The sequence below is a fragment of the Triticum aestivum genome, chromosome 6D, assembly GCF_018294505.1.
Source record: "Triticum aestivum cultivar Chinese Spring chromosome 6D, IWGSC CS RefSeq v2.1, whole genome shotgun sequence".
NCBI classification, from domain to species: Eukaryota; Viridiplantae; Streptophyta; class Magnoliopsida; order Poales; family Poaceae; genus Triticum; species Triticum aestivum.
Window position 1 is genome coordinate 458,782,238 of NC_057811.1, and position 14,464 is coordinate 458,796,701.

Genomic DNA, 14,464 nt, shown 5'->3' on the forward strand with positions numbered 1-14,464 from the left:
ATATTATTCTTCTCACCATTGATATTTTTATAGAACCAATGGCACTATCTTTTTCAGCAAGCTGCTGCAGCAGAGACCCATTGGTCTTCTTGATAGACTCAATGATGGCATCCTTTTCTCTCACTTGTTATACAAAACATAACTGGCCTTTTTCATTGACACAATGCTGCTATCCTTTTCTTTTAGTTGTTGAAGCAGAGTGTCACTGGCATGTTTATTCTTCGAATAGAATCGAATCGAGTAATAATCACAAAACGGATCGGCGTCTCATGGATTCTTGTACAAGCAAAATTGTCCAAAAAAAGGCAACAACCTGATTACAGGGACACTTGATACAAACTTCCTGCTCAGGGAAGTATTGATTTTCTTTACAATAGTCTAATTTATCAAAATTCAAAAGAAATAACTACATACAAAGATGGTCAAGTCGGCAGTGTGTCCAGTTCATCGATAAAGGAAATAAAAACTCTGAGCAAAATGGGGGGAACGATGGGGTGTTTACCACCTCTCTGATCTTCCCAAGCTCCTTTGCAATGACAAAGCAAGCTGAAACAAGGTCACCATGATGGCAGTTGGGACATTCGGAAGACCTTTAAAGTTCCATGGCAATGCGAACCCTTGCAATACCATAGCACCGGTGCAGCCGTGCAGGGCGGCAGAAACAAATAGGTACTAGAAACCATGAAATAGATCAGAAAGCAACTAATTCTCTAACGAGAAAACCAGCATCTCCTCCTTTCAGCAAAAACAGCAGCGTGTCAGTTTGCATTCGCATGCTTTTATTTCCCGTAAGAGGGGCTCATCTGTGTATGAATAAAACTTCCTGTAACTACCTGAGAGGCTGAGAAGACCACCTTTTCTCAGCTCGCAACCTGAACGGCCTCGACTTCTCCATCACTGTAATCAGCCCAGGACTTTGGCTTTTCAGTCACGCTTGAATCATCTGGAGCATATTTTGGGGCTGAAGCATCATATTGAGCATCTATTGGGGCTGTTGCATCAACTTCAGCACCTCCAGAAACTATAGTTTCATCAGGCTTCACTTCACTGTCCTCACATTCCACATGGTTGTTCTTCTCCTCTGTGTTCTTGCTCTCAGCCTCAGCTTCAACATCAATTCCACTAGATGTATCATTTCCTTCAGGACTAGTCTCACTAGTTTCAGACACTTGTGGGGAAGCAGTCTTGGGTGACTCGACAGTACTATCTGGAGATGATGGAAGCCCATCCTGTGATGCTTGAATACCAGCTGGCGATGCCAGAGGTTCATTAGGAGATGATGGATGGCCATCAGGACTACGAGATTGACCCGGCACAAACTCCGCTGCATGAGGATTCATCACTTTAGGGGATGTGGCTGCCTCTGGAAGAACTTCACCACTCGGCAACACAGGCTTGTTACGAGGCACTCGGTGCCCTGATCTGTTGAACCCTCCGGCTAGACGTGGACCACAAGGGACCCTTGCAGTTGCAGACTGGTGAGGGTGCTTACGGAGAGGGATGGCCAGCATTGGGGGCACATTGGCTGGCGATGGCAATAGTCCCGCGTGTTCTCTGAAACCTGGTACGACCATTGAACCAAAAGCTGGCACGGTGGCTGGACTGAATGGAGCAGCGGCAGCATTAAGTTTACTGGCTGTCTCTTTCGCACCTTCTACTGGTGAATCATTCTTTTCACTTCCAGATGGTGAAGATTTCTCATTTTCGGCCCCACTAGACAGCTGTTCTTGATTATCCTCTCCTGGACCTCTTTCATCATCATTGGAGGAAGAATCATTTGCCTCAGTCAAAGTTGCTGCTTCTTCATTTGGGAGGTCCGCTAGTGCTGCTGGTGATTGGTTCTTCTCTGTAGATGTCTCTGCTGAATCTGAGGCCTTCTCAGCTTGATTTGATCCTACCGAACCATTGGCTTGTTCAGTATCAGAACTGGGAGATTTGTGCTCATCAGTTGCTTTTGATACTTGCAAATTATTATCCTTTGGTGACACTTGTATTGCCCCATTTTTCTCTTCAGAAGGGCGAACATTGCTTTCTTTGGGAGCCTTGGCACTTTCAAGATTTACAGCTGGATCAGTTGCATCCTTTTGCTTTGTATGCACATCATTCAACGCTTTGGCAAGAGTTCCTGGTGCAGCTATTGCCACTTCCTTGTATGACAGTGACTTCCTTACTGTTTGACTGACAATTGGTGCTGCAGATGGCATCACCTTGGCAGCTGCAGGGGTGGTGGCTAAGCTTGCTGCCATGGATTTAGGTTTGGGTGAATCCTCCCCACTGTTTGATGAGATAGCAGGATTACCTGCTTTGGAATTGAAGCTCGAACTCTTTGCCAACTTCTTTGCAAGAGGGCTGGAAGCAACAGGAGCTGCAGTCTCATTAGGTGAAACTCGAGGGGAGGAGTTGGATGGAACTCTGCCTTTGTAGCTTGGAGGGGGAGAAGAAGTAAGGAAGAAAAGATGAGCAAATCCAATATACAGTGGACAATTATTGGCGTACGTACCAGTGGCGGGCAGGAATCTGAGCCCATCATTGTTAACTTAATTACCTGTGATGGGCAGGAATCTAAGCCCATCATTGTTTAATTTAAGTACCAGTGACGGGCAGGAATCTGAGCCCATCATTTTGTTAACTTAAGTACTAGTGGTGGGCAAACTCAAACAAATAAATCTGCTACTAGTATTTTTTCAACCATTTTAGCCATGGGCCAACCATACCTATGGCGGCTGCACATACATGCCCGCCACACTAGTAACTCAATTACGAGTGGTGGGCGGGGAGGCACACCCATCACTTGTATGTTTGGCCCAAGCTAGATGACGTGAGCGCTGGTGGCCTCCCTGGCTGCGGCTCCCACGCGGGTGGCTTCTGCCGGCCTAGATGGGATCTGGGACCTTGCCCGGCTGGATGTGGCGCTCTCCGTTCGGCCACCGCGGCGGCCGCCGTGCCTTCTCCGCTGCGTCCACCCCCTCCCATCGACCCCCACCACCCTCACCCCCTGCTCGGCTCCGGGTCTGCCTCTCGCTATGGCGGTCGTGGAGGCGTGGGTTTGTGCCCGGCGGCGGCTGCTTCCCACAGTGCGCGGGCCGGGAGGTTTGGTTGCGCGTTAACTTCACCACCCACCCACCCCCGGTAGGGGCGGCTTCGGCACGCCGACTATGAACTTGTGCCCCTTCCTACGTCCATGGCCGGCCGACGCGGCTTCGGATCCAGCACACCATGGAAGCTGCGCTCTTTCCGGCTTCCTTGGCTCGTTGGCTCCTCGGCATCACCGCACCATCACCCTGCCGGTGCCCTTTGTTGGTCGTCCATCCGGGCGCATCTCCGTTTCTGGCTCGCTCCGGGAGCTGCGTCCCCTTCCAGCTCCTAGGCTTGCCGGTGCTCTGCTGCTCCGGTCCCGGTGGCCTTGATCTACACTTTCCAAATCCTGGTTTGTCCGGGGCTCCGCCCACCGTCACATCTCGTTGCCTTCCATTTCGCTCAGCCACACAACCCCGCCCTCTAACGGAGCTCGCAAGTCCGGCGACGCTCGGTGCCTCCTTCGGCGTCGGGCGTGGCTCCCCTTCCTCCTGTAGCAATTTCGCCCTATACTCGACTTCCTCTTCTCCGATTTGTTCTCCGACGGCTTGGGATTGTTCGGAATTTGGCCAGGGAGCAATCCCCGCATTCTATGCTGGCACTGGCGACACTTGCGGGTGTCGTTCCCTTCTTGAAGGCACTGCCATGGCCACTTTCTGGGGCCCTCTTCAAGCAACAGGGGAAACTCTAGGTCCGGCTTCCCAGATCGGACGCCGGTAACGTCTCGTGTCGTTCTCCTTCCTGAAGGCGTTGTCTTGTTTGCTCGCGGCGTCCTCGGTGCTGACTTCGGTGATGTCGGTCGTCTAGTTATTGGTCGGATTGTGTCTCTGGTTGGCGAGTTCAGCCGTGTTTTTCTTTGGGTCGAGTGTCTCATGTCTCTCCAGTTTGGGGCACCATGTTCACGCCTTTTGCATCCGTGCCATGTGTTGTATCACCTCCTGTACTCATTCAACCTCTCATATCAATGCAATGATAAGCAAGCTTTGCGTATTCCCGAATTAATCTGGGCCCTTATTACAAGTATTGGGAAGGAAATGTTTCACATATAAGCAGTTCTGCAGTAGTGAGAGTTGAAGCAGTCAGATAATAAATGCCTTGCACATTTCTATCTTTTGTGATATAGTAAGTTTTTGTTCAATTTATGAACTAATTAATGAGTGAGGTGTTTTGGCTCCAAGGCCCAGATGAGCCCAGGACTAATTAAAAATCATTTAGAAAATTCCAACTTTTTGGTGGAGAAAGATGACCAAGTGCGTGATGTCCGTGCCAAATTTCACAGCATTTGGATGTCTGATTAGTTCTCAGCAAAAAAGACAAATTCAGAGTATATGAAAAAGTTTACTGTTTGTGCATTGTTTGGACCCGATTTTTTTGCTGAAAGCTACTTAGATGTCCAGATGCTTTAAAATTTGGCACGCATCTCACGCACTCAGTCATTTTTGTCCACAAAAAAATTCAGAATTTTTTGAACTTTTCTAGTATTATTTACGAATTTACTGTTCATTGAGTGTAGATGAGCTGGGCTCAGAATTGGATATTAGCTAATTAATGGCCAACATAAAGTAAATACATTTTTATTTTTATTTTTATTATCCCCTTATGCTTATCTTCTTGGTGTGTGTTAATTAATACGTCTGCCAAGAAGAAATGTGTGTTATCCTTCTGTAGCAAGTTTTAATTAGACATTAATCGATTGCTTTAAATAGCTTGTTATCTATTCATAGGATTTGCCTTTATATAACATAATGTTATTTGCAAGTAAGTATGCAATTAATGTATTTGGCCTATAAAAAGCGTAAGGTGTTAACTCGAGCATACTATTGTGCTCGTCAGTCAAACAGAACCGCCTCACTGATCAAACATGGATGTCAAATTAGCAACGATTATGTTCTTTGTGCTCCTCGGATGCCATGTGTTTTCCGTGCACTGTAAGTATACATATACATCTATCCTAGTAGTATGTCACATAGACCAATATCTTGAGTTCTTGACAATCTCATCAAACACATGAGTTATGATGATGATTCATTTAACTAAATGCCCATTATTGTGTTTCTCGATATATCAGGTGGTCGCCAGATAGATGGCGGGATTGGAGCTAAGGCTTACCATGGTCCTCCGATAGTGTTGTGTGTGAAGAATACATGTGCCCATCACACATGTTGGTGTTGTGCAACACAGTGGCCCGGTGAACTCTGCTATGACAATCTACTCCCTCCGTTCCCAAATATAAGTCTTTTTAGAGATTGCAACAAGTGACTACATACGAAGTAAAATGAATGAATCTATACTCTAAAATATGTCTACATACATTCGTATGTTGTAATTTATTTAAAATGTCTAAAAAGACTTATATTTAGGAACGGAGGGAGTAGATGATTGCGACAAAGTATGCCCGCATGCGCGTACACCATCATTACCGATGAATGAACATGCCAAGTTTTAGTTCAGCCTGGCGTCTAATGACGAGATGATTAAAATATCAATATTGAAAATCATTCAACAGGTGGGAACTAAGAAATCACATATTTGATCTTATGTATTTAGAGTTTGAATAAATTGCACCTTCTTCATGATGTATGGGTCTATCATTTTATTGACCGGGACACACATTTTCACTAATTTTCTAACAAAAAAGAGGAATCCGTAAACACAAGGATTTCATAAATTCCTCTATTGATGGTCATGTGCATCGATTAATTGTGACCCCATGGGTAAGCCCTCCTTTTCGAGAAAAAATGAATTCCTCGATCAAACAGTTTCTTTGTGTTAATCTTGACCAATACTTACATCAATAATATAGGGACCCCCGCAAAAAAAAAATCAATACTATAGGGAGTGTGATACCGAAAATACAAAGGTGAGCATGGGTGCGCGCGCACCCATGTGAATAGTAAATTCATAAAAAATATTAGAAAAAATTAAAAATTTCTGAAATTTCGATCATTCTACTCACGTGTGAAGTTTCATGATGTATTAACACCCATGATATTCTTAGTGAAGAAAATATTAATGCGATCATACTATTCATTAATCAATGTTTTTTAATATAGCTTCGATTAGCTTCGATTTTGTCATTTTTGCCCAGATTACCACGGATGTGATTTCTTCGTGAAACTTCATATGCAAGTATACCGGTTGACTATGTATATTTAAAAAATAAATTCAGATTTTTTAAATTTTTTCTAGCATTTTTTTCAAATTTACTATTCATAAAGGATGCGCGCGCATCCATGTTCACCAAATCCGTGTCCGTGTGATACTGAAATTATACTATGAGAAGGTGCTTCTTACTACCTGTTTTTTCTAGTTTGTAATCAACACTTATATATAGTTTCATATTTGGCTCGTATGATTAGACTAACAATTCACCTGCAAAAAAAAAAGACTAAGAGCATCTCCAGCCGCGCCCCCAACAAGCCCCCCCCCGCGATTTTTCGGCCGTCGGCGTTGAAAAATCGGCCCAGTCGCGCCCCCAAGGGCCTAGTTTTCACCGGCTCGGGCCGAAATTGGCGCCGGCGGACCCAGGCCGAACCCGGCGCGCTGGGGGCGCTTAGGGGCGCCGGCCGAATCGTTTTTGGCGCGAAAATCGGCGGGCCCTCCTTGGCAGCGATTCGGCTCTTCTTGCCGCTTCTTCGTCCTCATCGCCTCGGTTCCCGCGGCGGAATCAATGCCAAAGCTGCCGCGCGCTGCCGCGCCGGTCAGCCTCCTCCATTGATGCCTCACGGGCGGCGCAGTGAAGACGGGACGCCGCGCGTCCCTCGCCCGCCATGCGTACACACGGCGGGCACGCGTACGCGCGGCGCCTCCGCCTATATAAGCCGTCCCCCAGCGCGCCGGTAAAGCACAGACTCTCCATCGCCGACGTCCCGTTCCACCGCCGTTCCTCCCCTCTCCTCTCGCCTTCTCCAGTTCAACCATGGCCGAGCGCTTCCCAGGCGATGGCGCGGCGGCGAACGGCTTCGGCCGCCGACACATTGACGAGGACGAAGCTCGGCTCCTCTACGAGGCCGAGTACCCGGTCCCGCCGGACATGCGGGTGCCCGGGGCGTGGAGGAGCAGCGCCGGCGGGGTCCCGGTGCCACCACCGCCCACCGGGGCGGCGCGGCGTGCGGAGATCGCGCGTATCCGCGCCTCTCCGCCGCGGGCGGCGAGGGAAGGTCCACGGTACGTCCCCGACAGCCCGCTGTGGGAACCCTACTTCCGTCGCCGGCACGCCGAGCAGCTCGAGGCCACGACGACGACGACGGCGGCGACTACACGCAGTTCTACAGCCTCCTCGGCATGTAGAGCTTCAAGGGCGGCGGGCGGCGAGGGAGACGGCGGGCCTAGTAGCTTTTTTTTTGTAAAAATATTTTAAATATGTATGAACTCGCCGAAGTTTGATTCAATTTGCGCCGTGTTTGTGCCGGATTTTAGTTTAAAAAAGTGGGCGCCGCGACTGGCGGACATCACGCCCCCAGCACGCGGTTTGCGCCGGTGCGCTTTCAGGGGGCGATTTTTAGCGCCTCCTGAAGGGCCAATAGCCGGAGATGCTTAAAAAAGACATGCGCTCATCCAAATAACAGCCGCCTCCTGCGAGCGTCGCGTCAACAACGTGCCGTGCAGTGTATGTTAGAAAAGAAAAAGGAAAAACGCGCCGCCCAGATCTCTGTTGTTCATGTCACGCCATTCCCAATTGCATCCTGTGAGGTGATTTTTAACCCGAGGAGGCTAGATCTCTGTTGTTCATGTCACGCCATTCTCAATTGCAGTCTCAATTGCGTGTTCTTCTGCTCTCTACCTGCAACGTCGTGCTCCTCTTGACTTGGCCAGCAACAACCTGGCCATCACAAACGGGTGCCTTTGTTCCTGCCACGTGTTCTTCAATCCGCCACCGTATATTTGACTATCCCCACTCCTACACATCCAGTCATCACTTATCGTGCCCTTATGCTCCACATGGTACCGCTCGTTGTCACACATGCTCCTCTACTTCTCTGCCTCCCATCCAGAAACAAGAACCTAGGGGAGAACCGTGCTCTCACAACAATTAGTGACATCCGGCCATCCGTTTCTTTTCCTTGATGGAATCTGGGCCGTCGGATCGAGCCACCGAATGACCTCGGCCGTACGATTGAGGACCCGAAACTGTGGCAATGAATAGTGCAGCCTCGTTCGTGCCACCGCGCGTAATTACAGTGCCCCGCCGAGGGCACTTTCGTCATTTCACGTGGTTGGAAAATATCCAATAACGACATGGGTGTGACAGAGCGGTCGCTACTCCCGCACTCGTGCCGCCTCCTCTCCTCTTCCTCCCGCACCACCTCTCTTTCTCCTCTGCAAACCCTACACCCGCGCCCACTTCCCTCCCCATCGCCCCCCGTCCCCCTGTCGCCAAGCCTCTTGCATCTTCGGAAGGGGGGCCGCCAACGGTAGTGCCGCTGCTCCCCTGTCGAGCTCGAGCGTCCCCATCGCCGGGAGGAGCGCAGGTTGCCGCTCCTGCAGTTGCCCGGTCCTCTCTCCCTCGGCGTCGAGCAGCTCATGGCGGTGACGGACCCGGTGTTGAGGTCGAGGGGCACTCAGGATCCGGGCGCAGCGGCGGCCATGGACGAGCTCAAGCCCGGGCGTGTGGGCGCGTTGGTGAGCGCGGCGGCAGCCGTCGCCGAGCTTGAGCTCGGGCGTAGCGACAAGGGCACTAGGGGGATTTCACCTGGTAGCCCAGTGCATGGCGTCATGTGGGTGGCTGAGGGGTAGATAGGACGGGTGGAAGGGTGTGTGCTTCTCTCCTCGTAGGACTCACTTCCTCCTTTCTCTTATTTCATTCTTGGATCTGGCCACCGCCGTCGCCGTGTTCTCCTCTTCGTCGTCGGTTAGGTGATGGTTTTCGCGATCTCGTCTTGCCTCCTTCGAGGCGTTCTTCTTGCCGGTCCTCACTTCCCCTCTTTTCCTTTTTCATTAGTCGTCTTGTAGGTAGTTCGAGGGTGTGACTTATTGGCCCTGCGCTTCGCTTGCCGTCACCTTGGCCGTCGGCGTGCCGTTGAAGAAGGTATTGTTCTGGTCCCTTCCCTGCCCGATTCTGATGATTACCTAGGTCCATTTTCACCTGTTCCGCAGAGATGTCGTTACGGTTTGTTTTGCTGGTTGGTGGCCGGTAGTGTTCTTCCTCTTGCAGCAAATAAGTTGTGGCTCTTCGAGGATAGGTCACATTGCTTCGTTGCGCAGATGACTTGGATCCTACTGTTTTGGCATTCTGTAGATTTATTTTGGCATTACATCCTATCCCGCTTCTACTGTTTTGGCATCGTGTGTGTTTACTTTGGCATTACATGCTCATAGTATTTGTATAAGGATAGGTTTGTTTTGTCATCACATGCTCATACAGTTTGTTTAAGAATTGGCTTCTCAACCATCTGTCTGTATATGTTTCGGTATCAGATGGTCTATTTTAGCATTGCTGGTTCATATTGTTTAAGGACGTGTCTATTTTGTTAGTACTGATATATCCTTAAGCATCCTATCCGATTAAGGATGTGTTTCTCTTGGTACTTGTTGGGGATATGACTATTGGATATGACCCGCCCAGGAGGGGCCGGGTTATCCCAATGGCGGTTCATCTTAATGAAGGCCAAGAGTATATTGAAGATAGTGGTTTATGAGACATCCTGTTAAGGGGCCCAAACCTAAAGGCGGCTTAAGGCCCGTAAGTGTAAACCGCCATGTATATGTAAACTTGTATTGTAAGGCATGTAAGATAAGTCACCGAGCCGGACACGTTTGTATGAGCCGGCCGGGACTCTGTAGACCGCAGGGTGTTAACCCATGTATATAAGGGGATGACCCGGCACCGGCTTAGGGCAAGAAACAACAGATCGAAAGCGAGGCAAAGCGTATTCGCTCCCTAGTAATCGAAACCCTAGCAATACCACCTCAAACTGGATTAGACCTTTACCTTCACCGCAAGGGGCCGAACCAGTATAAACTCCTCGTGTCCTTTGTCCCGTTTAACCGCTTTAAGCTAACCTCGTCGCCATGGTTCCACAACTAAGTCCTTTCACTAGGACATCTGCCGTGACAATTCCACGACAGTTGCGCCCACCGTGGGGCCTGCGCACGGTGGTTTGAGTTCTTGAAGGGCAGCTTCGAAGGGCTCAAGGGATACGCTGTGGGCCGGATGACCAAGAGTCATCGCGTCAAGCTCTACATCGACGACGCAGGCTGGGGCCCCGAGGCCGGCTCAATCGAGTATGGATACCGGGTCCCCTTCGGCGGAATCCACGTCTTCATCGGCATGATCGGCGAACCGGGCCCTGAGCCGGACACCTGCACTGACATCATCGAGACGGCTCAGTGTGCACGACCCGCCCGGGTTCAGCCCGCCGTAAAGCGTGCTTTCGTTGGATGGATCCACGGGGCTGAATTGGAAGGCTCCGTGTCTGGTGGTGAGACGACCATCTACTATGATGGTGAGTCATCCACGGGCGAGACCAACTCAATGTATCAGCTACAAGACAAACGGCTTAGTGTTCCGATGGCGACAGTATTCCGGACCCCCATGAGCTGCCGAACAGGGTGGCGATTTTCATGGCTGGCACCCAGCCGGTTCTTGGTTTGACAGCCGTCACGGCCATGACTTCCAGTGCGGCGGCGGTGACGGCAGCAGGCGTCAGCGGCTCAGTTCGCCCGCCGGCTCAAGCTTTAACAGATCTATTGAATGATCTAGCAACTCTGATGGGGGTAGAGGTAACTCCGGACAACGCGAAACCGCATAAGGCGGATATTGCTAAGCTGCGTCAGGAGATAGCACAGGCTAAGGAAGGCCTGGCGGCTGAGAACGCTAGGATGAATGTAGAGCGGTGCTACCTCTTGAGCATGCGTTGGTTTTCCCTTGAAGAGGAAAGAGTGATGCAGCAAAGTAGCGTAAGTATTTCCCTCAGTTTTTGAGAACCAAGGTATCAATCCAGTAGGAGGTTACACGCAAGTCGCCTAGTACCTGCACAAACAAATAAGAACCTTGCAACCAACGCGATAAAGGGGTTGTCAATCCCTTCACGGCCACTTGCAAAAGTGAGATCTGATAGAGATAATAAGATAAATATTTTTGGTATTTTTGTTGTATAGATTGAAAAGTAAAGATTGCAAAGTAGTAAACGAGATGTGATATAAATAAAAGAGATATAATATGATAGAAAAGAGACCCGGGGCCATAGGTTTCACTAGTGGCTTCTCTCAAGATAGCATATCTTACAGTGGGTGAACAAATTACTGTCCAGCAATTGATAGAAAAGCGCATAGTTATGGGGAATATCTAGGCATGATCATGTATATAGGCATCACGTCCGTTACAAGTAGATCGAAACGATTCTGCATCTACTACTATTACTCCACACATCGACCGCTATCCAGCATGCATCTAGAGTATTAAGTTCATAAGAACAGAGTAACGCATGAAGCAAGATGACATGATGTAGAGGGATAAACTCAAGCAATATGATATAAACCCCATGTTTTTATCCTCGATGGCAACAATACAATACGTGCGTTGCTGCCCCTGCTGTCACTAGGAAAGGACACCGCAAGATTGAACCCAAAGCTAAGCACTTCTCCCATTGCAAGAAAGATCAATCTAGTAGGCCAAACCAAACTGATAATTCGAGGAGACTTGCAAAGATATCAAATCATACATATAAGAATTCAGAGAAGAATCAAATATTGTTCATAGATAATCTTGATCATAAACCCACAATTCATCGGATCTCGACAAACACACTGCAAAAAGAATTACATCGAATAGATCTCCAAGAGGATCGAGGAGAACTTGGTATTGAGAATCAAAGAGAGAGAAGAAGCCATCTAGCTAATAACTATGGACCCGAAGGTCGGTGGTAAACTACTCACACATCATTGGAGAAGCTATGGTGTTGATATAGAAGCCCTCCGTGATCGATTCCCCCTCCGGAGGAGTGCCGGAAAAGGCCCCAAGATGGGATCTCACAGGTACAGAAGGTTACAGCAGTGGAAATAGGGTTTCGTGGTGCTCTCGGATGTTTTCGGGGTATATGAGTATATACAGGTGAAAGAAGTAGGTCGGTGGAGTCACGAGGGGCCCACGAGGGTGGGGGGCGCGCCTACCCCCCTGGGCACACCCTCCTACCTCATGGCCACCTCGTTGCTTCCTTGACGTCCACTCCAAGTATCCTGGATTGTGTTTGTTCCAAAAACGATTCTCCCGAAGGTTTCTTCTGTGTGGACTCCATTTGATATTCCTTTTCTGCGAAACACTGAAATAGGCAAAAAACAACAATTTGCACTGGGCCTCCGGTTAATAGGTTAGTCCCAAAAATAATTTAAAAGTGCATAATTAAGCCCATCAAACATCCAAAACAGATAATATAATAGCATGGAACAATAAAAAATTATAGATACGTTGGAGACGTATCAAGCATCCCCAAGCTTAATTCCTGTTCGTCCTCAAGTAGGTAAATGATAAAAACAGAATTTTTGATGTGGAATGCTACCAAACATAATTTTCTAAGTAATTCTCTTTATTGTGGCATGAATGTTCAGATTCGAAAGATTCAAGACAAAAGTTTAATATTGACATAAGAGTAATAATACTTCAAGCATACTAACAAAGTAATCATGTCTTCTCAAAATAACATGGCCAAAGAAAGTTCATTCCTACAAAATCATATAGTTTGGCTATGCTCCATCTTCGTCACACAAAATACTCAAATCATGCACAACCCCGGTTTCAGCCAAGCAATTGTTTCACACTTTAATTTTTTCAAACTTTTTCAACTTTCACGCAATACATGAGCGTGAGCCATGGACATAGCACTATGGGTGGAATAGAATATAATGATGGGGGTTGTGTGGAGAAGACAAAAAAGGAGAAAGTCTCACATTGACGCGGCTAATCAACAGGCTAGGGAGATGCCCATCAATTGATGCCAATGCAAGGAGTAGGGATTGCCATGCAACGGATGCACTAGAGCTATAAATGTATGAAAGCTCAACAAAAGAAACTAAGTGGGTGTGCATCCAACTTGCTTGCTCACTAAGACCTAGGGCATTTGAGCAAGCCCATTGTTGGAATATACAAGCCAAGTTCTATAATGAAAAATTCCCACTAGTATATGAAAGTGACAAAACAAGAGACTCTCTATCATAAAGATCATGATCCTACTTAGAAGCACAAGTGTGGAAAAAAGGATAGTAGCATTGTCCCTTTTATTTTGGGCCTTTCTTTTTTTTCTCTTTGGCCTTTCTTTTTTTCTCTTTTTTTATTTGGGACAATGCTCTATTAATGATGATCATCAAACTTCTATTTATTTACAACTCAATGATTACAACTCAATACTAGAACAAAATATGACTCTATATGAGTGCCTCCGGCAGTGTACCGGGATGGGCAATGAATCAAGAGTGACATGTATGAAAAATTATGCATGGTGGCTTTGCCACAAATACGATGTCAACTACATGATCATGCAAGGCAATATGACAATGGTAAAGCGTGTCATAATAAATGAAATGGTGGAAAGTTGCATGGCAATATATCTTGGAATGGATATGGAAATGCCATAATAGGTAGGTATGGTGGCTGTTTTGAGGAAGATATAAGGAGGTTTATGTGTGATAGAGCGTATCATATCACGGGGTTTGGATGCACCGGTGAAGTTTGCACCAACTCTGAAGGTGAGAAAGGGCAATGCACGGTACCGAAGAGGCTAGCAATGATGGAAGGGTGAGAGTGCGTATAATCCATGGACTCAACATTAGTCATAATGAACTCACATACTTATTGCAGAAATCTACAAGTCAGCAAAACAAAGTACTACATGCATGCCCCTAGGGGAAGGGTTGGTAGGAGTTAACCATCGCGCGATCCCGACCTCCACACAAAGGATGACAATCAAAGAAATACCTCATGCTTCAAATTTATCACACAACGGTTACCATACGTGCATGCTACGGGACTTGCAAACCTCAACACAAGTATTTCTCAAATTCACAACTACTCTACTAGCATGACTCTAATATCACCATCCTCATATCTCAAAACGATCATCAAGCATCAAACTTCTCATAGTATTCAATGCACTTTTTATGAAAGTTTTTATTATACCCATCTTGGATGCCTATCATATTAGGAATAATTTTATAGCCAAAGCAAACTACCATGCTATTCTAAAGGACTCTCAAAATAATATAAGTGAAGCATGAGAGATCAATAATTTCTACAAAATAAAACCACCACCGTGCTCTAAAAGATATAAGTGAAGTACTAGAGCAAAATTATCTAGCTCAAAAGATATAAGTGAAGCACATAGAGTATTCTAATAAATTCGGATTCATGTGTGTCTCTCTCAAAAGGTGTGTACAGCAAGGATGATTGTGGTAAACT

General features: G+C 47.4%; 1 protein-coding gene across 1 annotated transcript in view; it reads right to left on the bottom strand.

The window, feature by feature from the left end:
• Positions 1 to 489: 489 nt before the first annotated feature.
• LOC123142700 (protein TSS-like) overlaps positions 490 to 14,464 on the bottom strand; it is a 43,858-nt gene continuing 29,883 nt past the window's right edge. Inside the window, exons 3-4 of the mRNA XM_044561490.1 lie at positions 834 to 2,517; positions 490 to 735 (exon numbers count right to left, since the gene is read on the bottom strand). Of these exons, the coding sequence (XP_044417425.1) occupies positions 861 to 2,517 (1,657 nt within the window). The 3' untranslated portion in view covers positions 490 to 735; positions 834 to 860. The remainder of the gene's footprint in view (positions 736 to 833; positions 2,518 to 14,464) is intronic.